This window comes from Trematomus bernacchii, unplaced genomic scaffold, assembly GCF_902827165.1.
Source record: "Trematomus bernacchii unplaced genomic scaffold, fTreBer1.1, whole genome shotgun sequence".
Taxonomy (NCBI): Eukaryota; Metazoa; Chordata; class Actinopteri; order Perciformes; family Nototheniidae; genus Trematomus; species Trematomus bernacchii.
The window spans coordinates 1498003-1522425 of NW_022987549.1; the positions used below are offsets into that span (position 1 = coordinate 1498003).

Sequence of the window (24423 nt, forward strand, 5' to 3'; positions counted from 1 at the left end):
GTATAAAAGACATCAACAAGTGCATTTTGCATAATAGGACACCTACTCAAAGAGCCTCCTTTAAAAGGTTATTTAATTCGTATTGTGTTACACCAAAATACGGGTTTGAAGGGGGTGGGGGGTGCACGGTGGACAGGGATGGGATCAGGGGGCGTTTCCCTTCTGACTTTAAGGAAGGAATTTGACACTGACTCTGATTCCGGTCATTTCTCTAGTTCCCGGTGATCTGGCCAGCAGGGGAACAAAAAGTTTCCTCACGGTTTTTGAAATGTGCTTCCACTCAGCTAGATAAATGTTTAACTTCAGTAAAATCTAAACTCATCCCTGCGCGGAGACACATGCCTTTTTTTCGGGGGTGTTTCTATTTTATAATGGGTGTTGCAGAGTGAACCGACAGAGAGTCCCGGGGCAGAGCGTCGCCAAGAGTCCGGAGGCTGAGGTCTGTGTGCGCCTTTTCTTGGAAAAGCCTCCCAAAAAGCTCAGTGTTGCCAAAGAGAACCTGCGGAGGCACACAGCCGCGGAGCAGACTCAGCACTTTGGGCACATTCTGTCGGAGGATTTCACCTTTCTGAGCCTGGAGGATCATCTCACAGTTTGTTGGACTTAAAACAATACCGGAGGGTTTAATTGGATTCATTAATTTACCGGACGCGTAAGTATTTGGAGATGTGACGTGGTCCAAACTTTTCGCCACTGAAAGACTTTGATTTTCCCCTGAAAGACGAGGATTATTACAAAGTGTTAGATGTGTGTGTGACATGATATTACCTCCTGGGATTATATTTATGCACACGGATGGTTGAGATTTTTTGGATGTAACTTTTACGCACACTCTTTTTTCGCGTTGTCTGGCACACACAGAGGTTTCCTGAGCAGAAGGAATGATCTGAAACACTTCTCTGGCTCTGTGCTGCTCGCTGTATGTCTTCATCTGGAGTTCATTCTTTTATGAAATGCACTAAAGACGCACCAGGATCACTGGATCTCTATCTCTCCCCCCTCAGTAAATCTAACTGTATCTCGCCACAATGCGGGGGGCTTTCATTCTCACGTTATCTTTTGTCTATCTGCTAACCTGGACAGGTGAAGCTGACAAACAGACTCAAATTAAGAAAGTGCAATTACGCAGGCGCGCGAGACAGGGACTTGGCCCAAATGGGGGTCTCGTGAGGCGCATGCACCCTGGATTTGGTTCTGCTTTATCGGTGCACAGTCCCACAAAGGAGGAAGACGTGCAGGCTGATGAAGGAGCTCCGGTTTACACCAGGACTGTGCAGGGCAGAAGAGCAGGAGGTGTGACGTCACGGAGAGGGGTGATGCAGGATGAGGCAGCGCGAGGCAGGGTGCCCCGAGGACCCAGCAGCCAGAGGTGGGAAGTAGTGAAGTAATAATACTTCGTTACTGTATACACTTAAGTACATTTTTCTGGAATCAGTACTTTACTCCACTACTTATTTTTCTGACGACTTTTTACTTTTACTTCTTACATTTTTAACACAAATACCTGTACTTTCTACTTCTTACATGTTGAACACAAATACCTGTACTTTCTACTTCTTACATGTTGAACACAAATACCTGTACTTTCTACTTCTTACATTTTCCAAACAGGCTGGTTCCTTTAGTTTTAATCTGTGTTTGGTGGCGTGATCATTATTATTTAGAGTCATTGCGTGCCTATTGATTTGAACACGATCCGTGTATCCATGGAGGTCAGTTACTCAATAAAACAGTTGGTAGTTATGGGTACTTTTTACTTGAAGGTCCCCTATTATACTGTTTTTCATCAATATATTATAGGTCTCAGATATATACAGAGCCTGTCTCTGATTGGCTGAAACACCAAACAGATCATTGCAGCATTACCCATAATCCCCTCTGTTTCAGCCCTGTTTCAAAAGTGCTGATTCTCTGTCTGTTACTTTAGATGAAAATAAGGAGCCCCTCCCCACGCCCCTCTGAGAGAGATTTGGTTAAAAAGAACACAATAGGTGCTCTAGAAGGAGATTCAGGTGATAAGGGGGGGGGTTACCTTGGTTGGTGATTGGCTAACATCGTTATGACATCATAAAGTGGCCAAAAAAAGTTTTTATATAAATGGATCAGGACAAAAAGAGAGAGAATCTTTTTTCCTGAAACTTTCAGAATCTCTTTACACAGAGGGAGGGGACACATGTTGATGTAGAAGAGACATGAACAAGTGGATTTTGCATAATAGGTGACCTTTAAGTACATTTCAAAGCCCATACTTCTTTACTTTTACTTGAGTAAAGAAGTTTAGTCAGTACTTCTACTTTTACCAGAGTATTTTTAAACACGAGTATCTGTACTTCTACTTGAGTAAAGGATGTGTGAACTTTTTCCATCTCTTCAGCTCGGGGTCTCCAAACCTTCTGGCCACATTCGCAGGAAAGAACCGGGTTCTGGTGATTTCTGCTCCCCACGAATCAGACGGATACTACCGGATGATGATGTCTCTTCTGAAGTCAGATGTTTACTGCGAGCTGGCAGAGAGACACGTGCACCAGGTGGTCATCTTCCATCAGGAGGGGGAGATGGGGGGGAAGGTGAGGAGGATCACCAAGGAGGGGAAGGTGATGGAGGAACCGCTGGACACCGCTCTCATCCCCAGACTCATGAGCTTCCTCAAACTGGAGAAAGGTGAGAGGTGGGGTTATCCTGGAGGAGGGGGGGACACTGAGGCTGGTGGTGTTTGTTGTTATGACCCTTTAAAGGTCACCTATTATGCAAAATCCACTTCTTCATGTCTGTTATATAAACATGTGTCCCCTCTTCTTCATGTCTCTTCTTCATCAACATGTGTCCCCTCTTCTTCATGTCTCTTCTACATCAACACGTGTCCCCTCTTCTTCATGTCTCTTCTACATCAACATGTGTCCCCTCTTCTTCATGTCTCTTCTACATCAACATGTGTCCCCTCTTCTTCATGTCTCTTCTACATAAACACGTGTCCCCTCTTCTTCATGTCTCCTCTACATCAACATGTGTCCCCTCTTCTTCATGTCTCTTCTACATCAACATGTGTCCCCTCTTCTTCATGTCTCTTCTACATCAACATGTGTCCCCTCTTCTTCATGTCTCTTCTACATCAACATGTGTCCCCTCTTCTTCATGTCTCTTCTACATCAACATGTGTCCCCTCTTCTTCATGTCTCTTCTACATCAACATGTGTCCCCTCTTCTTCATGTCTCTTCTACATCAACATGTGTCCCCTCTTCTTCATGTCTCTTCTCCATCAACATGTGTCCCCTCTTCTTCATGTCTCTTCTACATCAACATGTGTCCCCTCTTCTTCATGTCTCTTCTACATCAACATGTGTCCCCTCTTCTTCATGTCTCTTCTTCATCAACATGTGTCCCCTCTTCTTCATGTCTCTTCTCCATCACATGTGTCCCCTCTTCTTCATGTCTCTTCTACATCAACATGTGTCCCCTCTTCTTCATGTCTCTTCTACATCAACATGTGTCCCCTCTTCTTCATGTCTCTTCTTCATCAACATGTGTCCCCTCTTCTTCATGTCTCTTCTACATCAACATGTGTCCCCTCTTCTTCATGTCTCTTCTTCATCAACATGTGTCCCCTCTTCTTCATGTCTCTTCTTCATCAAACATGTGTCCCCTCTTCTTCATGTCTCTTCTACATCAACATGTGTCCCCTCTTCTTCATGTCTCTTCTTCATCAACATGTGTCCCCTCTTCTTCATGTCTCTTCTACATCAACATGTGTCCCCTCTTCTTCATGTCTCTTCTTCATCAACATGTGTCCCCTCTTCTTCATGTCTCTTCTTCATCAACATGTGTCCCCTCTTCTTCATGTCTCTTCTACATCAACATGTGTCCCCTCTTCTTCATGTCTCTTCTACATCAGCATGTGTCCCCTCTTCTTCATGTCTCTTCTTCATCAACATGTGTCCCCTCTTCTTCATGTCTCTTCTACATCAACATGTGTCCCCTCTTCTTCATGTCTCTTCTTCATCAACATGTGTCCCCTCTTCTTCATGTCTCTTCTACATCAACATGTGTCCCCTCTTCTTCATGTCTCTTCTTCATCAACATGTGTCCCCTCTTCTTCATGTCTCTTCTACATCAACATGTGTCCCCTCTTCTTCATGTCTCTTCTACATCAACATGTGTCCCCTCTTCTTCATGTCTCTTCTTCATCAACATGTGTCCCCTCTTCTTCATGTCTCTTCTTCATCAACATGTGTCCCCTCTTCTTCATGTCTCTTCTACATCAACATGTGTCCCCTCTTCTTCATGTCTCTTCTACATCAGCATGTGTCCCCTCTTCTTCATGTCTCTTCTACATCAACATGTGTCCCCTCTTCTTCATGTCTCTTCTTCATCAACATGTGTCCCCTCTTCTTCATGTCTCTTCTTCATCAACATGTGTCCCCTCTTCTTCATGTCTCTTCTACATCAACATGTGTCCCCTCTTCTTCATGTCTCTTCTACATCAGCATGTGTCCCCTCTTCTTCATGTCTCTTCTACATCAACATGTGTCCCCTCTTCTTCATGTCTCTTCTACATCAACATGTGTCCCCTCTTCTTCATGTCTCTTCTTCATCAACATGTGTCCCCTCTTCTTCATGTCTCTTCTACATCAACATGTGTCCCCTCTGTGGAAAGAGACTCTGAAAGTTTCAGGAACAAAGATTCTCTCTCTTTTTGTCCTGATCCATTTCTATAAAAACCTGTCTGAAAATGAGCTGATCAGATTTTGGCCACTTGATGATGTCATAACGATGTTTTGGCTTGTGTAACCATTGTGTCACCAACCAAGGTAACCCCCCCCCCCCCCCCCCCCCCCCCCCCCCCCCCCTTATCACCTGAATCTCCTCCTAGAGCACCATTGTGTTCTTTGTAACCAAATCTCTCTCAGAGGGGCGTGGGGAGGGGCTCCTTATTTTCATCTAAAGTAACAGACAGAGAATCAGCTCTTTTGAAACAGGGCTGAAACAGAGGGGATTATGGGATGCTGCAATGATCTGTTTGGTATTTGGAGCAAAACACTTCAGAGACATGTTTTGTATATATCTGAGACCTATAATATAATGATACAAAAACCAGTATAATAGGGGACCTTTAAGTTCCCATTTTTCAAAATAAATGTAATAAATCATGTATGAAAATGTGCTATGTTGGTGACCAACCTGGGGCAACATTGTGAGCATCTCACCTGGGTAGAAACATGACAGAATACCTGATATGTGATCAGTGACTTTTTGTTTTTCCTGCAGGTAAGTTTGGGATGGTGCTGCTGAAGAAGACGCTGCAGGTGGAGGAGAGGTACCCGTACCCAGTGAGGCTGGAGGCGATGTACGAGGCGATCGACCAGGCGCCCGCGAGGAAGAACGAGAAGCTCAGACAGAAAGGATTCGTGCAGAAATGCAAAGCTGCAGGAGTGGAGGGTCAGGTGGAGGAGGGCACGCTCACAGGTGAGAGGGGGGATGTGGAGAGAATGCAACTAACCATTATTTAATCTATATAAAACTAAAATGGTTCAAAACATCCATCCCAGTGTCTCCAAGGTGACGTCTTTAAATACCTGTTTTATGCGGCCACAAGCCCTAGTATGATACAAAACAAATTAAAGGTGGAGATCTACATAGTTTTTCCGTACATACTGTATTTCATTATTGATTTTATTGTATTTACGTATATTGGTATTCACTTATTTATTTATTTTGTATTCATTTTGCTGATATTAATAAAACTATTCATCTGTTATCTGCCTTTTTATTAGGACAAGTAGATACACGAGTACAAAGATTACCACACAAGAAGATCCCAAGAAAGCCCCAAACAACAACAACAACCACAGCTGCCACAACAACAACAACAACAACAACCACTACACGACCAACCACCACAACTACAACTCGGCCCACCACCACGAAGAGAGCAACAACAACCACCACACGACCAACCACCACAACTACAACTCGGCCCACCACCACCAAGAGAGCAACAACCACCACCACGACAAAAGCAACAACAACAACAACAACCACCAAACCCACCACCAGAAGAACCACCACAAAGAGATTCACCACCACCACCACTCAGGTACAGAGATGGCAAAAGTACACACTTCCTTTACTCAAGTAGAAATACAGATTCTCGTGTTTAAAAATACTCTGGTGAAAGTAGAAGTACTGACTAAACTTCTTTGCTCAAGTCAAAGTAAAGAGGGCTTTGAAATGTACTTCAGTAAAAAGTACCCATAACTAGCAGCTGTTTTAAAGAGTACCTGACCTCCCTTTATATTAATAGAACAATAATGTCATTGTTAGCTAATGAATGTTTCCATGCTGAACAACGGCAACATGACAACGTTTTCATTGGTCCCTCTTCTTTAGAGAAGACCAGGAAATGATGGATACACGGATCGTGTTCAAATCAATAGGCACGCAATGACTCTAAATAATAATGATCACGCCACCAAACACACATTCAAACTAAAGGAACCAGCCTGTTTGGGAAATGTGAGAAGTAGAAAGTACAGGTATTTGGGTTCAACATGTAAGAAGTAGAAAGTACAGGTATTTGTGTTCAACATGTAAGAAGTAGAAAGTACAGGTATTTGTGTTCAACATGTAAGAAGTAGAAAGTACAGGTATTTGTGTTCAACATGTAAGAAGTAGAAAGTACAGGTATTTGTGTTCAACATGTAAGAAGTAGAAAGTACAGGTATTTGGGTTCAACATGTAAGAAGTAGAAAGTACAGGTATTTGGGTTCAACATGTAAGAAGTAGAAAGTACAGGTATTTGGGTTCAACATGTAAGAAGTAGAAAGTACAGGTATTTGGGTTCAACATGTAAGAAGTAGAAAGTACAGGTATTTGTGTTCAAAATTTAAGAAGTAAAAGTAAAAAGTCGTCAGAAAAATAAGTAGTGGAGTAAAGTACTGATACTAGAAAAAGTACTTAAGTACAGTAACGAAGTATTTGTTCTCCACTCCTTCCCATCTCTGGTGATAGCTGTAGCTTACATCAAACTGAAACTGTGGGAAAAACCCAAGAAAGAAAGTAAGTTACATTGACATGTATAATTAAATGAGACTTGGATACATTTCTACGATAACAAGGACTCGAGTTATGGGCTGGAAGTCCTTCGAGACACATTATGTCCTCGTCTGTCCACATTTCAAAAGCTCTGTCATCTTCGACCTGAACTCAGAGGACAAAAGGGACCCTCTTTTATTGGCCACATGTTTTGAAGAATCCAGACCAGACAATTACAGATCATGATGATATTTGAACAATGTGAACAGAATCAGACTTTCCCTCAAAGTACTTTCGCTTCTCTTATGTTGTACAGGTTCATTCTAGGGTTACACAATATGAGACAAATATAACATAAGTATTGTATTCCACTACTTCTCCTCTCCCAGAGACCCACCAGAGCCCAGACGACCTCCCAGTGGCTCCCAGTCCCCAGGACCACCGCTGACCCCTCCCACTACAGCAGAGCGAGGGAGAGGAACCAGGTGAAGACCACCCCGTCTGGAGATAACCGAACGGATAAAGACAACAGCGATCCAAACAGCCGCAAACTGGTTCCCTCCACTCAAAAACCATCAAAGATCAAACCCACTAAGAGGAAGAACGGGGGAGGAAAGGTGAGGTAAAAGTGTTTGAGTCTTTTTGTGTGTATGTTAGGTCAAGGGTCTGCGAAAAAAGGAAGTCCTGACGGAGCAGGGACCTCCTTCTACCTCTGAATAAACTTGAATTGCATATTCGTCATTCCATTAGGTGTATGGTATCCTTAAGTGCCATGTATAGATATTAGATATAAATATTCTATATTCCATATTTATGGTGCATACAATACTAAACTCTTAAGGCCCTGACACACCGAGCCCATTTCGGCCGTCGATAGATGTCTGGCCGCCGATGAGCATCAGATTGGTGTGTCCCGCACCGTCGTGTCTTTTCGGCCGTGCCGACACCTTCCGCTCCCGATTCAAGTCGGCAAAAGGCTGTCGGCAAAATAAATCACTCTGATTGGCTGTTCAGCTTAGCGAATCAGTGCATGAGAAGTGAAACGGAAGTGAAGAAGGCACACACAGACGGCTATTATTTTTCATTTTCCAGTACCGCACTAAACATGTTTTTGATTGTAAGTCGTTATGTGAAACAGTCTGTGAAACAGCCTGTGACGGACGAGAGTGAAAATGGAACGCACGCTATTTGTTGTTTGTATATATCACGCAGTCTGTCTTCCGGTTGCCTCTTTTGAATGACGAATACACACTACCGCCGCCTGCTGGTAAGGAGAGTTATTGCCCCTCACGCATGCGCAATTCGTACGTGCTACTTGGCCGTTGGCTGAAGTCTTTGCGGTGTGTTCCAGTGCGACCTTTTGGCCAAGACGCAGGAGACGTGAGGCGACACAACAATCGGGTCCGTCGGGACATGTTCTTTGGTGTCAGTTTGGTGTGTCAGGGCCTTTAAAGTAATAATATGTAACCTTAGCTAAGAAGTTCACAGTTTAAAAAAAGTGCTGCACCGTGATTTAGCATATAGCTAGCCTTTGTGATTTCAAGTATTTATGGGTTAGAGGAAGACTGTCATTGTTGTGTAAGTTAAATAGTTTTGGTTGTTTTCCCGATAAATAGGCCAGTTAGTAGTTTCAGACACTTATGGCGCGTTTCCACTACACGGCCTCGCTCGGCCCCGCTCGGTATGGCTGGGCCTCGTTAGGACTGGCTCACTTTATGGCGCATTTCCATTACAGTTTAGGAACTGGGGTAGTATCTATAGTAACGCAGTGTAGGCGGAGCCGTGACGTGATCTTCAGAGAACCCCAGAAAAACAACACAGCCGTTAGCTGTTAGCACTCAGAGCTCACAGCTCCTCATATCTGTTCAGAAACTAGACTAAAGTTAAACAAGTACAAACCACAGACTGCCTGTGTCATGGTGAATACAGTCGCTGCTTTATTTATGTCTGTATAGGCCGTTGTTGTGAGTGTGGACGGTCGGAGCATATACTGCGTTAGCTTAGCCAATATCCATTTAGAAAACACGCATTTTAAAAGGTTTTTCGCCTGCCGTCTGTCTGCAGACTTGACAAAGCATTAATTCATGGTTTTTACTAACCGGTATCAGTATGTTGTTACTTCGGCATCATTTTGAAACGTGTATTACAATTAAATCACGGTCAAATATGTCCATCTTGTTGTAGTTGTAGCCCCCTTGCCAGCGATGCTCTCTCTAGTTTATCATACTCAGCCCGACTCAGCCTCGTTGTCTCTGGCCCTAGACCCGCGATTTTATGAGGCCAGAAAAACTGTGAATTAGGACCCGCCGGCCGGTACTAGGCCAAGTGGAAACGCAACCAAAGACGGGCCGCTGACGTCACAGCCCTCTTAAACCGTGCTCCGCACTGTAGTGGAAACGCGCCATTACATTTAAAAAAACTAAACACTTCAAATCATATCAAACAATAATTACAGGTTACAGACCCCCTGATAAAGACCCATAATTAAGGCTACTTTACTTGGAAAACATCAGTACTAAACCCATAAATGAATGAACTAGAATGGCATTTAGAGATAGCAGACTTCGACCATTTCCATAAGTAAATAATAATGCTTGTAATTTGGGTCCGCTCCAAAATCTAATCAGTTCTTCCTCCGCTAATGCAACATCCTTCCCCCAAGGTTAAAGAAAATAGGGTGAGGAATTTTTCCGTAATCCTGTTGACCGACAAATGGAGAGGTTTGGCTCAGGAGGTGAAGGTTGTCTAATAATTGAAATGTTCCTCCAGAGAGTGTTGAAGTGTCCTTGAGCATCAAACCTTAACCACTCATCGGTGTATGAATGTATGACATGTGTTGTAAAGCGCTTTGAAATTTAGACTAGAAAAGCATTATATAAATGCACTCCAATTACAAACAAACCAAACTGAAAGCATTCAATAGGACGTCCTTTGCAGAGGTAATTCGTTTTGGGAGTGGATATGATTATAAAAGTGAGCTAAAGTAGAAATTATAAATATAATAACGCTACTGAAATGTCTCTTTAGGAGTCATTTTGCAGGGCACTTTCACACAGATAACTTCATTAAAAGATTGGACCTTTCTTCATCTATTTAGCCTTGACTGGAATTTCTACAATTTTAACCACTAGTGCTTCACTTTGTGTGTTCAACGAGACTCTGGGGTTCATAACTTTACATTCTTGTGAAATGGTTAATCATTGCCCTAGTTCTCTATCTGTGTTTTTTAATAGTTCTCTATCTGTGGTTTTTCATTTTCATTGTACTTTTATCCATGCACCATGACATCAAGTCAAATTCTTCGTACGTGTCAACCTACCTGGTAATAAACCTGATTCTGATTCTGATTCTGATTCTGATGGTATTAAATCAATGAGGAAACTGGAAATATACTTTAACAACCAAATTAACAACATGCTTTTGTCCGTGCAGGTGATGACAAATGAGTACGAGGACAGGTTTGAAGCGGGCAAACCCACAGTGAGTGATCCTGAGGAAACCTTCACCAGCATCAGTCCCACAAAGAGGGTGAAGGGAAAACAAGATAAGCTCGACAAGAGGAAGAAAAAGAACGACAAGGCTGGCAAGAAAGGCGAGAGGAGAGGAGGAAAGGCCGGGAAGATCGGGGGGAAGAAAAATGGAAAGAAGTTGTCAAAGTACCCGGAGAAAGAGGACTTCCCGAAGCCCACTAAGAAGCCGACGCCCCCTCCGAAGGGATCTCTGGCCTCCTTCCTCGAATACTTTGAGAACAGGAGGCGACTGCTGGTGAGAGCATGACGTAACTCACAGCTCATGAAAGGAGCCTCACTCTGCCTCTCTTTCCTTTCTGGCAGAAGTACACACATCCTTTACTCAAGTAGAAGTACAGATACTCGTGTTTAAAAATATCTGGTAAAAGTAGAAGTGCTGACTAAACTTCTTTACTCAAGTAAAAGTAAAGAGGGCTTTGAAATGTACTTCAGTAAAAAGTACCCATAACTAGCAGCTGTTTTAAAGAGTACCTGACCTCCCTTTATATTAATAGAACAATAATGTCATTGTTAGCTAATGAATGTTTCCATGCTGAACAACGGCAACATGACAACGTTTTCATTGGTCCCTCTTCTTTAGAGAAGACCAGGAAATGATGGATACACGGATCGTGTTCAAATCAATAGGCACGCAATGACTCTAAATAATAATGATCACGCCACCAAACACACATTCAAACTAAAGGAACCAGCCTGTTTGGAAAATGTAACAAGTAGAAAGTACAGGTATTTGTGTTCAACATGTAAGAAGTAGAAAGTACAGGTACTTGTGTTCAAAATGTAAGAAGTAGAAAGTACAGGTATTTGTGTTCAACATGTAAGAAGTAGAAAGTACAGGTATTTGTGTTCAACATGTAAGAAGTAGAAAGTACAGGTATTTGTGTTAGAAATGTAAGAAGTAAAAGTAAAAAGTCGTCAGAAAAATAAGTAGTGGAGTAAAGTACTGATACCAGAAAAATTACTTAAGTACAGTAACGAAGTACTTGTACTCCACTACTTCCCACCTCTGTTCATATGCAGTATTAAGTTCCGGCTTTTCAATCTACAAAGTTACAGCCAGCAGGTAGTTAGCTAGTCAGCTTAGCTTAGCATACATACAGGAAACCGGGGGCAGAAAACATTATTTATGCTAAGCTAAGCTAACTGGCTCCTTGCTGTAGCTTCATTTTTTTCCCTGCAGAGATAAGAGAGTGGTTCAAATTCCTCCCTCTTCTTCTCTTGCTAGAAGACAGATAAGAATATTGCTAGAATAATCTATTTGGCTACAGCCAGCAGCTAGTTAGATTAGCATAGAGACTGGAAACAGGTAGACATGGTTAGCCTTGCTCAGTGCAAAAACTGTTTTTATGCTACGCTAAGCTAACGCAAGATAGCAAATAAGCGTATTTCCCAAAAAAGATTCACATCAGAAGTTAACCTTTATCTTTTCAGAGTAAGACACAGTAAACCAGACAAATGTATCCAACAAAAATGTCTGGTAAAACCATTCACTATCACAATAAAATGATATTGCTTTGTCTTCCATTTCACATTAGTCTTTTCAGCAGAAGTTAGTCCTTCTAGAACAGAAAAAGGTGACCCACATTGCAACTGCAAAAAGCAATGTAAACTCATACAAGTTTTCCACAAACAATCGCAACATCTGGAGAAGGGATTTATTGTTGATAAATTCTTACAGGTCAACAAACCACTACACACACATGTTCTGTGGTGTGCAAACCACTCACTTGTTTCCCCCTTTTGTATCCCTTAATGTCATTACTTTATAACCTGAAGTAGTTTGAAATGTGAATACAGACATGCAGTATGTGGAGGCTGCACAGCTGAGTGCTAACAGACTGAGTGTCTCAGCTATAGATTCTTATCACAGCAGTGCTGGGAAAATATGCCCCATCCTCCGCCTGCAGGTTAATGTAAACATCACCTCTGCAGCACCCTGTATGTGTGTGTGTAGGTGTGTGTGTGTGTGTGTGTGTGTGTGTGTGTGTGTGTGTGTGTGTGTGTGTGTGTGTGTTTTTCATTGCACATACATGACAGTCCCTCCCTTCCTGCAGCTGATCACGTCCCCCGGGGAGGAGAGCAACATGTACGTTCAGCAGAGAGATGAGTACCTGGAGTCTGTGTGTGAAATGGCCATCAGGAAAGTTTCCATCATCACCATCTTCGGCTCGCTGAGCAACTCCACCATGAAGATCGACCACTACCAGCTGGGTGAGTATCCTGAAGTGTCTCACCAGGGAAAGGAGAGGTTAACAAGTTTAAAAGGAACTTGTTTTTAACTCTTAAACGTTGTGAGAAAGATGATTGGCAGTTCTCTCAGACTGTTGATGCCTCCATCTGGTTGGGAAATCTGTCCTTGTTTCTTAGTCACTCAGAATAACTGTTTACGAAACTCTTAAGTCTCATCGTGTGTTTTCTAAAATGTGCCCTTTGCATTCTCTACCTTATTTGTATGCCTCTGCTCTGGCAGTAAACTTGGCCAGAGGCAATTCGTTTTTGGGTTGTTTCGTACAACACAATTGATCAGAAACAACTTGAGGGAATTACTTCAAATTTGGCAAATACGTCCACTTAGCCCCAATGACAAACTGATTAGAAATTGGTCGTTAAACATCAGTAACTGAAACATAACAAACCCATTTTTGGCCATAACTCAATAAATCAATTTTACACAATTGTCTAATATGGTTCGATGATGAAATGATGACATTTGACCGGATATGGATGTAAACAGCAACTGGACTGATTGGCAGAGGCACACAAACACAAACACATGGCAGCATTTCTATTGCTTAACCAGCGTTTCCGCCAGGGGGCGCGTCTTGCCGTCATTTTGAGAGAAGATCGAGAGTTTTTATCGCTTGAACTAACGAAAAGGAAAAAGGACAAGGACATCCCTCTGTTGGAGGGGCAAAGGAATCTGGTGGGATTCTTTTCGGAGTATTGAAGATCGTTTCCCCGACATCGGTGGTGCCTGCCACAGGACAACACGGAACGTGCACGATTTGGACGCGATGAGCGGTGCTAGTGGAGCACGCGCGTGAGCTGCGAGCACCAGAGCCTCGCAGCGGAAGAACTGAGGCTCCGTGGTAAACTGTGGTAACATCAAGAGCCGTTTGGGAGCCGGCGCTTTAAGAGAGCCGAGCCAAATGATCCGGCTCACCAACGTAAAAAGACAGTATCTATAAGGGACGGCTCAAGTCAAAATTCAAGCACCCCCCCACCCCCTGCTCTCGGGGTGGACGCCCTCTCAGCCCTGGTCTGGCGGAAACACTGAGCTTAACGTAGGGCGAGGCATCACGTCTTGGACATTATATTTCTAGGTGTCCTTTTTTTATTGTGTATTTGTGTAGGACAACCAACACCTTTTGTCTCCCTTGTTCTCCCCTCCAAAAAAACCCATTGGTTTTATGAGATATTCTAGAAATTGACAAACACAAGTTTATGATACTTACACGGTTTGTTCAGACGTGACATGCTGCTCTTGCTGTTGAAGCTGCAGTTTGTGCAGAGGAAATGTTATTGTAGTGTGAATGTTCTCCGTGTTGAGAGGCCACGTCTGCTGTCCTCGTTTGACCTTATCTCTGCTCCAAGTAAAACAGACTGAACTCTGCCAAAGCCAGAGCACTTTCCTCTGAGCAGGTGATGATACATAGAGCTCACTGCTGATTTATTTCATCCTGACTGTTGTTCTCTTTTGTTAGTGTGCATGTTCTCCTGTGGTGAAAGCACTTTGACAGGTTGCACTTTCAATGTAAAGTTGAGAGGCTTTTTTGATTTAGCCACATTTGTCGCATCAAGATCAAGGATATATTTTACCTGGACCTGGACAAGAAAAGCAGAAACAAAGAGTTTCAACATAATAAAAAAAACCAAACACTTTTTTAAGACAACATGTTTGCATTCAGAAAACCTGCACTATATTTCAACAAAGCTTTTAGGTCATTCAGTTCATTCGTTAAGTTTAAGAAATAGTTCATTTCATGATTAAAAAAAATGAAAACTTTCAAAATAAAGTTAAAACATTAAAACATTTAATAAATAAAAGATTTTAGGAATTTACATTTTTCAAAAATAATTAAAGAACTATTGCAAATTCTGATAAACAAGTTTCAGCTTTCTTTGTAACATAATGGTTGTGCTGGTTACTAGATAGGAGAGAGGGGGTGTTTAGGTCAGCTGTAAGGAATGAGTTTGTTCAGAAGCTATTTAGAGTACAGGGGTCTTTATCTGTATCAGGGGAGTTTAACCACACACACACACACACACACACACACACACACACACACACACACACACACACACACACACACACACACACATTTAATGCAATTACGACAACTTCCAAAAATGTCCCTTTTATCAAACTGCTCAGAGCTTCTTGTTCAAGAAGTTCCAAAACCCCCCCGCGGTTTATTTTTATGAAATGCTGTATCATTTTGTCTCGGCGTCCTCTCTCATATTTTCAGGCATTTCACAGCCGTCTCAAACCCAAAGCCTGGGCGTGTGTGTGTGTGTGTGTGTGTGTGTGTGTGTGTGTGTGTGTGTGTGTGTGTGTGTGTGTGTGTGTGTGTGTTGGCTTCGGGACATTGAAACCCACTTTGTAACCCTTTTACGAGTCTGTCACTCCGCATGACAACGAGGTTTTATTCAGCTGGAATGCTGGAAAAAGTGCAGAGTTGACGTCAGCGAAACCCCCTCCCACGGTTGTTAGACTTTTGTTCCACTTACCGGCCCGAAGTGTGTGTGTGTGTGTATGTGTGTGTGTGTGTGTGTGTGTGTGTGTGTGTGTGTGTGTGTGTGTGTGTGTGTGTGTGTGTGTGTGTGTGTGTGTGTGTGTGTGTGTGAGCATGTACTGGACACAAACAACTGGTTCTTTCACTGCTGCCCCTCCCTCACTATAGGGTGACCTCATGGTGGTCAGTGTGTTTGTTGTGTGTTTTTCTGTGTGTGTAACGTCTGAGTGTGTATCAGCTGCAGTGTGTGTGCTGGGGTTTTCCTGATTTGCTCATGCACAACCACCAAAACACACTGTTCTGTGGTCTGTGTGTGTGTGTGTGTGTGTGTGTGTGTGTGTGTGTGTGTGTGTGTGTGTGTGTGTGTGTGTGTGTGTGTGTGTGTGTGTGTGTGTGTGTGTGTGTGTGTGTGTGTGTGTATGCAATGAGGCATTGGTGATTAAAGGCTTTTGCTTTGGTCTATTTAAACCCTAACTACAGTACATAGATTCATAAGGCATCTGACCAGGCCAGATCTCGGTGATTCAAAGCCGCTTTTTTTGGAGATCATAGATGAGAAATGCCCAAAACAACAAACAAACTTTGCGATACAAAAACCCTAAACTTCCCTGACAGAGAGAATAAAAGTTAAACACAAGACAAGTCTCTACCCTGATCTCAAGAGAAAAAACAAGAGAAAGAGACTTCAAAAACTGTGTTTAAAAGTGATTAACATCTCATTATAAATCATTATTCTTTCCACTGTTAACCAGTCACTCTTTGTGTCTTTTTGTGGAGTTTGTCCCTGATTCGCTCTGCATGTTTACATTCTGCAGACCCCACTTTACCGCCATGTCGAAAACAATTGTCAAAAATGTTTTACGTTTGAGCAATAAAAACACATTTTACTCCCCTGTCTCAGAGCCAAACTCTCACATTGTGTGTTATTATTATTATGGGTTATGTTATGGGAAAACTCTTCATCACAAGTGTTCAGTGACAGTTATTTGACTTTTGTAAATGCGTGTAAAAGATTGTATCTCTCCGATGTGATATTGCAAGACTCTCATGATTAGATTAGAATAGATTAGATTTACTTTGTTGAGCCCAATTTCACTCGTCTTTTTGGAGCAAAATGTCAAACAAAGCTGAGATGTCAGAAGTTATGAAATATTATATTTCTCATGTTTTGGTTTCACTGGTTTTATGGAAATCACTGCATGGCACAAGTCTTTTCTTCTACCTGAAACGCCTCCATTGAACTCCTTTGTTTACTTCCGGAACATAATGACATCACTATGTAACACACACGCTCCTATTGGCTAGCGCTTCAACACATTGTACGTAATAGGCTAAGGGGCGGGACATCTCTAAGCGGTTGACCAATCACAACAGAGCCAGCCCTGTACAGTCAAACAGTGTGAAATGTATCACAGAATCTCACCTCTGTCTCTCTGTTTTATTTCCTTCAGAGAACGATAAGCCGATGAAGGGTCTGCGTCAGGAGGACTTGGTGAACCAGGATCTGATCACAGAGCTGAGGAAAGAGTTCAGCATGACGTATGATGACTTCTACATGGTGCTGACAGACGGAGACATGAGGGTCAAGGTGAGGACTTAAGTTATGGGATGGAAGTCCTTAGAGACACATTAAGTTGAGCTCTGTGCACATTTCCTTTACCAACTCCAAATCCCCCACAGCCCCCGTCAATCATGGCGTCCCTCAGGGTTCTGTACTTGGTCCCCACATTATTGAGCTTTGTGCACATTTAATAATAATAATAATAATACATTTCATTTATATAGCAGACTTTAAAAAACAACGTCATCTCAAGGTGCTTCACAATGCTATGAGGAGAAAAAATTATTTTAGGAACATATTGAATAAAATATGGTAATGTAAAAAAGGTTAGAATAAAAAATAAATGTAGTGATGCAGAGGTCTGTATGTTCTCATTTCAAAGGCTCTCTCATCTTTTACCTGAACTCAGAGGACAAAAGGAACCTCTTTTATGGGCCACTTGTTTTGAAAAATCCAGACCAGACAAGGACAAGTCGTGATCAGAGTTGGTTGTAACGCGTTACTTTTATAATTCAGTAATCACACTACAGTTACTAACATTGCCCGACACGCGTTACTTCGTTACTTTTATCAAATCAGTAATCACACTACAGTTAGCCTACTAACATAAAGAATTACTAGATTCTCCCTTTGACAGACAAGAGGGACTTCCGCCGCAGGTTTATATTTACGTAACATTTGCGCGACTTGCGCGTCCACATGCAGTGCATAAACATGGCTGAGACAGCGATAACTTTCGAGGGGTGGAGGTCTGCCCATTATTTTGAGTTCGTCCAAAGAAAGGACAGGAATGTGACGGTGAGGTGCAAACTGTGTCCAGGCCAGAAGCTTTTATCCACTGCTGCAAACACCACGTCAAACCTCAACAAGCACCTGGCTGCAAAGGCAACATGCTAACGTGAAGCTAATAGCTAAGGAGGACCTCCGAATCCAGAGTGAGGATGTCGAGTAAAGTAACGAGTAACACTGTAGGTGCGCCGCATTTGCGCTTCAGATGAGGCTCCCTCCGCAAAATGAAGCACCCTCCGCAGTCTGCGTGATCTGCCTGTAGGGAGGGTAAAGTAACGAGTAAAGTAACGGGTAAAGTAACGCGTTACTTTATGTAGAGAGTAACGAAGTAAAGTAATATATTACTTTTTTTGAGTAACGACCCCATCTCTGGTCGTGATGATGTTTTAACAATGTGAACAGAATCAGACTTTCCCTCGAAGGTTCATTCTAGGGCTGCCGTTATGAGAAGAATATGGGATATGCAGAAACGCTTGGTACATTTTACAGTTCAGTACTCACATCAGGGAAGTAAATGAAAACACAATATCGAGATTGATGCACCACTTATTTTGTAAAACTATAATAAAGAGAGCAGTGGAAACATGGAGATCTTTAAATCAAATCAGGTTTTATTTATATAGCACATTTAAAAGCGATTTTTGGTCGAGCCAAAGTGCTGTACATATAATAAAAACACATTTAACACGGTTGTTATCACAAAAAACAATGTTTTAAAGAGTAAATAAGGAATCACATAAATATACAAAAGTGTCATTTACCCTGGAGACCTTTTTTGCACTAGCTGCCTTTTTTAAAAGCATAATTTGCAAAAAAATCTAAGAAATATAGTCGACATATTGAAATGTTAACGAACAAATAAGGAAGTTCTGAAAAGGCTTATTTGCACAAATAGTCCTAGAAAAAATATCCTGCACCAAGAAATGTTAACGATCAATAGACACACCATAAAAAAAGGGTTTATTTGCACAAAAAAGTTACCAAAAACAAAGAAAAATGTACATAGTCCAAAGAAAAAAATGTTATGCTGCTTTCAGTATACTGTTAACATGTCAAAAAATAACATTGAATTGAACATAAAAGTCACATAAAAAAAGATTTCTACTGATACTCCTTCAGCAAATAATAATATTGCAGTCCTTTTGCTGCGTTGACCCCTCAAAATATTGCATAACATTGACATTGCGTAAAAAAAGATGTGTAGTACAGCCGGAGTTATTTCCATAAATGAACGTTGACAGGTTCACCAGCAGCTCTTTGATCCTCTGCTGCTCTCTGACCTGTCCAACCACCGCCTTCACTCTCACACTGATTTAAATCACACGACATGACATCTTGCCCACACCTGTGTGTACGTGTGTGTGTTCATGCCAGGGTAAATCTCCAGGCTGTTTTTGGACGTTTCAATCAAAGAGGCCAGTGTTCTCTGTGTGCTGACCGAGGCCCAGACAGGAGGGCGAGAGTGTGTGTGAGAGAGTGTGTGAGAGAGTGTATGAGAGTGTGTGTGGGACACAGAGAGAGTGTGAAAGAAGCTGATTCAGCAGAACCACAGGAAGGTGTGACAGTGTGTGTGGCTCATGTCCAGAGTGTTCAGCTTTTTGTAAAAAAAACACATTATATTAAAAGTACAGTTTTGCAAATCATTTCTCTTTAGTGACCCGAAAATGGCAATGAACAACATTTTTAAAACAAAAAAAACCCGAAAACGTGCATATAGGGGTCGTTTGAAATGACAAATATCTACACATGCATCTACTTAAACACATATATATATTCACACACATACACATACATATATATATATACATACATGTACATACACATACATACACACACATATACATACACACAGATACACACACATACATAACTAGCTTTTTGTAAATGTAATGGGCTGCTGTGTTACGTTCAGGCTAGGAAATACAAAGGGGCAAAATGGCTTTAATGTTCAAAAAGCTCTTTATTTTTCTCATACTGTCTGTGCTGCAGCACCTCTTTTCACCCTCTGTCTGAAACCAGAGCCCAGTCTGCTCTGATTGGTTAGCTGGCCGGCTGTGTTAAGAGATGTCCCGCCCCTTAGCCTATCACGTACAATGTAATCGGAGCGCTAGCCAATAGCAGAAAACGGGCGATATGTCAATGAAAAACCTAATCACAGGCTCCTCCAACATGAATATATATATAGGACATAATACAAATACAATTGAAATAGTGCAAGAAGAGTCTATATACAAGTAAATTGAATGATATATTAGATAAATAATTAGCAAGATGCAAACAGAGGAATGTTATGGATGTTCTTTACAGAGTTCAGGTGTTTAATAGTCTTATGGTCTGTCCTTATTTGCATATTTGATATTGAGGTAGTCCAAAAGTAACCGACAGTAATCAGGTTATATTGCTCTTATATTGTGATACTTGCACTAGGTTACATGTTACATTTGTGCAGTCACCCTCCCTGGTTATATGTAGCTGATACTTCTGGTGCTGTTTCCCAGAAGTGATCCTGCAGGATGTTTGATGTGGAAAAAGCCGCACCACATCTGCTAGAAGAACTTCACTTCATCACTTTACTGGAAACAGCTTCACCGATGTTTTCTATTTTCATATCTTCCAGATCTCTTCTTCTCTCTGGTTGTATCGGTTTATTTATTCTGAGGTTAAACCACGTCTTGATGTTGATGTTCTATTTTTCTTCAGCAAACCTACGAGGTTCCCATCGCCATGAAGGCCGTGTTCGACTACATCGACACGTTCTCCTCTCGCATCCGAGAGATGGAGCAGCAGAAGAGAGACGGGGTCGAGTGCAAGAAGGAGGACAAGCCCAGGTCTCTGGAGAACTTCCTGTCAAGGTGAAGTCCTCACAATGTCCTTGAAGTTTGTATTGATTGATTGATTGATTTTATTTGATGATTACAAATGTTATAGCAGTGTTGCAGTCTTTGCAACCCAATAAAGTTTTCATTGTACAAGAAAGCATTTAGGCATTCACAAACAGTCATACAGAGGCAGAGAGAGCCTGTAAGGACACTAACATTCACACACACACACACACACACACACACACACACACACACACACACACACACACACACACACACACACACACACACACACACACACACACACACACACACACACACACACACACACACACACTATAAAATATTATATGAAATTGGCTCGTCAACATTTACATATTTCGGTGGAATTTAGACGTTTTTGGTGCACACTCCTGAGTGTCCTGGCTTTGTGCACAGGACGTCTGAAATCTGCAGCTCTTTGAATCCCAGAAAGTGTCTTTGTTTAGTGTTTTGCAGTTGGTTGTCAGGATAATTGGGTGGTCCCATCAAACATCTTCTGATTGCCAAATAATCAGCTGGAACATAATTCACTGTGTTTATAAGCTGCATGTCACAGATAGCACGGTGTGTGTTCCTCTGATATTAAAGAATCACTCAAAGTGCCTCAAGGCTGAATCATTGCAGGCACTTACTCTCCACACAGGAAGTCTTTTTTGTTCCCATGGAGATCTGAGTATCAGCTTCACATCACAGCGCTGAAATTTGGCAGCTTTTTTTTGTAACCATAATTCTGGGTTGTCACTCTCTGGCAGCATGGTAATATGTCGGTGTACGAGCAAAGAATAACGACTTCTTGTCTTGGCACGGAGCTTTTCTGCTGCTGCAAAGCGCCACTTAAGTTTCTTCTTCTGTGTGATTGCAGGTTTCGATGGAGACGTCGCCTCTTCATCATCTCCGCCCCAAACGATGAGGACTGGGCCTATCAGCAGCAGCTCTACGCCCTCAACAGCCAGGCCTGCAACCTGGGTGAGTCAGAGTTAAAGTACACACATCCTTTACTCAAGTAGAAGTACAGATACCCGTGTTTAAAAATACTCTGGTGAAAGTAGAAGTACTGACTAAACTTCTTTACTCAAGTCAAAGTCAAGAAGTATGGGCTTTGAAATGTACTTCAGTAAAAAGTACCCATAACTAGCAGCTGTTTTAAAGAGTACCTGATCTCCCTTTATATTAATAGAACAATAATGTCATTGTTAGCTAATGAATGTTTCCATGCTGAACAACGGCAACATGACAACGTTTTCATTGGTCCCTCTTCTTTAGAGAAGACCAGGAAATGATGGATACACGGATCGTGTTCAAATCAATAGGCACGCAATGACTCTAAATAATAATGATCACGCCACCAAACACACATTCAAACTAAAGGAACCAGCCTGTTTGGAAAATGTGAGAAGTAGAAAGTACAGGTATTTGAGTTCAACATGTAAGAAGTAGAAAGTACAGGTATTTGTGTTCAAAATGTAAGAAGTAGAAAGTACAGGTATTTGGGTTCAACATGTAAGAAGTAGAAAGTACAGGTATTTGTGTTCAACATGTAAGAAGTAGAAAGTACAGGTATTTGTGTTCAACATGTAAGAAGTAGAAAGTACAGGTATTTGAGTTCAACATGTAAGAAGTAGAAAGTACAGGTATTTGTGTTCAACATGTGAGAAGTAGAAAGTACAGGTATTTGTGTTCAACATGTAAGAAGTAGAAAGTACAGGTATTTGTGTTCAAAATGTAAGAAGTAGAAAGTACAGGTATTTGTGTTCAACATGTAAGAAGTAGAAAGTACAGGTATTTGTGTTCAACATGTAAGAAGTAGAAAGTACAGGTATTTGTGTTCAACATGTAAGAAGTAGAAAGTACAGGTATTTGGGTTCAACATGTAAGAAGTAGAAAGTACAGGTATTTGTGTTCAACATGTAAGAAGTAGAAAGTACAGGTATTTGTGTTCAACATGTAAGAAGTAGAAAGTACAGGTATTTGTGTTCAACATGTAAGAAGTAGAAAGTACAGGTATTTGTGTTCAACAAGTAAGAAGTAGAAAGTACAGGTATTTGTGTTCAACATGTAAGAAGTAGAAAGTACAGGTATTTGGGTTCAACATGTGAGAAGTAGAAAGTACAGGTATTTGGGTTCAACATGTAAGAAGTAGAAAGTACAGGTATTTGTGTTCAAAATGTAAGAAGTAGAAAGTTCAGGTATTTGGGTTCAAAATGTAAGAAGTAGAAAGTACAGGTATTTGTGTTCAACATGTAAGAAGTAGAAAGTTCAGGTATTTGGGTTCAAAATGTAAGAAGTAGAAAGTACAGGTGTTTGTGTTCAACATGTAAGAAGTAGAAAGTACAGGTATTTGTGTTCAACATGTAAGAAGTAGAAAGTACAGGTATTTGTGTTCAACATGTAAGAAGTAGAAAGTACAGGTATTTGTGTTCAACATGTAAGAAGTAGAAAGTTCAGGTATTTGGGTTCAAAATGTAAGAAGTAGAAAGTACAGGTATTTGGGTTCAAAATGTAAGAAGTCAAAGTAAAAAGTCGTCAGAAAAATAAGTAGTGGAGTAAAGTACTGATACCAGAAACATGTACTTAAGTACAGTAACGAAGTATTTGTACTCCACTACTTCCCACCTCTGTCCAAAACCAACACACGACACTGGCCAATTAACTCTCTTTCTTCATGAGGTCTGGAAAGTGCACGTCTCACAGAAAAAGAGCTTGGCTGGAAACCACCAGAGCTAAGTTAGGAAATGTTGTTCTCGTGATTTAAAGTACACCTCAATTAGTTTCTCTTTTGCACTAGTTTTGACGTTGTTGTGCTGTGTGTTCTCTTTCATGCACTTTTATTAAGTGTGGGTCCGTGTAGTGTGGAATTTCCTCTTTGAGTTTTCTGTTTTCTGTCCTTTTTGTGTGAGCTCACTACATACTGACTACTCTTTCTGTGCTCCAAGCTACTTTGGGAGAGACACTATGGACGCGCTCGTGAACTGTCAACGGGGGGGGGGGGACCACTGTGGACCTCTGTCGCCTGTCAGCAAAACTTACATGATGCCGTTTAAAAAATATAATAATAAAGGGCGGTGCCGGCCGTCAGCAAACCAAGCCGGCCTTTCTGCGCGACTGTCACTCAAATGCGGGACATAGTCTCAATTTGTGGGACGCGGGACAAATGATAAAAATGCGGTGCCGCCCCTCACACACACACACACACACACACACACACACACACACACACACACACACACACACACACACACACACACACACGCTTCAAATCAAGTGGCATAAATACTTGAGCTACGTTTTTATTATAATTACTGTGAAATGTATTATGTTTCGTCATTATTACAACAAATACACACTTGCAACCGATAACACTGGCAATGATTTCATATTTATTAGACTATTAAAAAAAAATCATGCTTAACAAAAGTGGGGGCTCCAAATAAGTGGGGGGACGGCGATCCCCCCGCGTCCAACGACCACTACACCACTGCTCCTCACAATACTCGAAACCTGTATGGTCAGTGTTAGCTGTCGTCTAAAAAATGGGCTACAAAGAAAATACTTATGGAAAGAAGAACGGGTTTTTCAGTGGTACTATAAGTTTTGAACATATGAACATATTTTAACGTGATTTAATTGCACAGACGGCGAAAACGTAATTTAGACAACAATCTAAAATAGGAAATCCTCAAGGTGATTTTAATCTAATAATTTATTATTATATTAAGACATTTTTAGATGAAGATTCAAGGGCCAAGGCGTTTTATGCAACCTGGCACTAATATTTAATCATGACCTAAACTTCACCCTGGCATGTTATTTGTCACTGCCTGTAAAAGTACAAGTTAAACCACTTGTGTGTGTGTGTGTGTGTGTGTGTGTGTGTGTGTGTGTGTGTGTGTGTGTGTGTGTGTGTGTGTGTGTG

The 24423-nt window shown here is 41.6% G+C and overlaps 1 protein-coding gene across 1 annotated transcript in view; it reads left to right on the top strand.

The window, feature by feature from the left end:
* The first annotated feature begins 212 nt into the window (after positions 1–212).
* Positions 213–24423, top strand: part of ccdc80 (coiled-coil domain containing 80) — a 28918-nt gene continuing 4707 nt past the window's right edge. Inside the window, exons 1-10 of the mRNA XM_034123629.1 lie at positions 213–1369; positions 2375–2661; positions 5264–5461; positions 5770–6092; positions 7420–7647; positions 10463–10795; positions 12615–12771; positions 16748–16884; positions 20347–20498; positions 21373–21476. Coding sequence (XP_033979520.1) covers positions 1029–1369; positions 2375–2661; positions 5264–5461; positions 5770–6092; positions 7420–7647; positions 10463–10795; positions 12615–12771; positions 16748–16884; positions 20347–20498; positions 21373–21476 — 2260 coding nt within the window. The 5' untranslated portion in view covers positions 213–1028. The remainder of the gene's footprint in view (positions 1370–2374; positions 2662–5263; positions 5462–5769; positions 6093–7419; positions 7648–10462; positions 10796–12614; positions 12772–16747; positions 16885–20346; positions 20499–21372; positions 21477–24423) is intronic.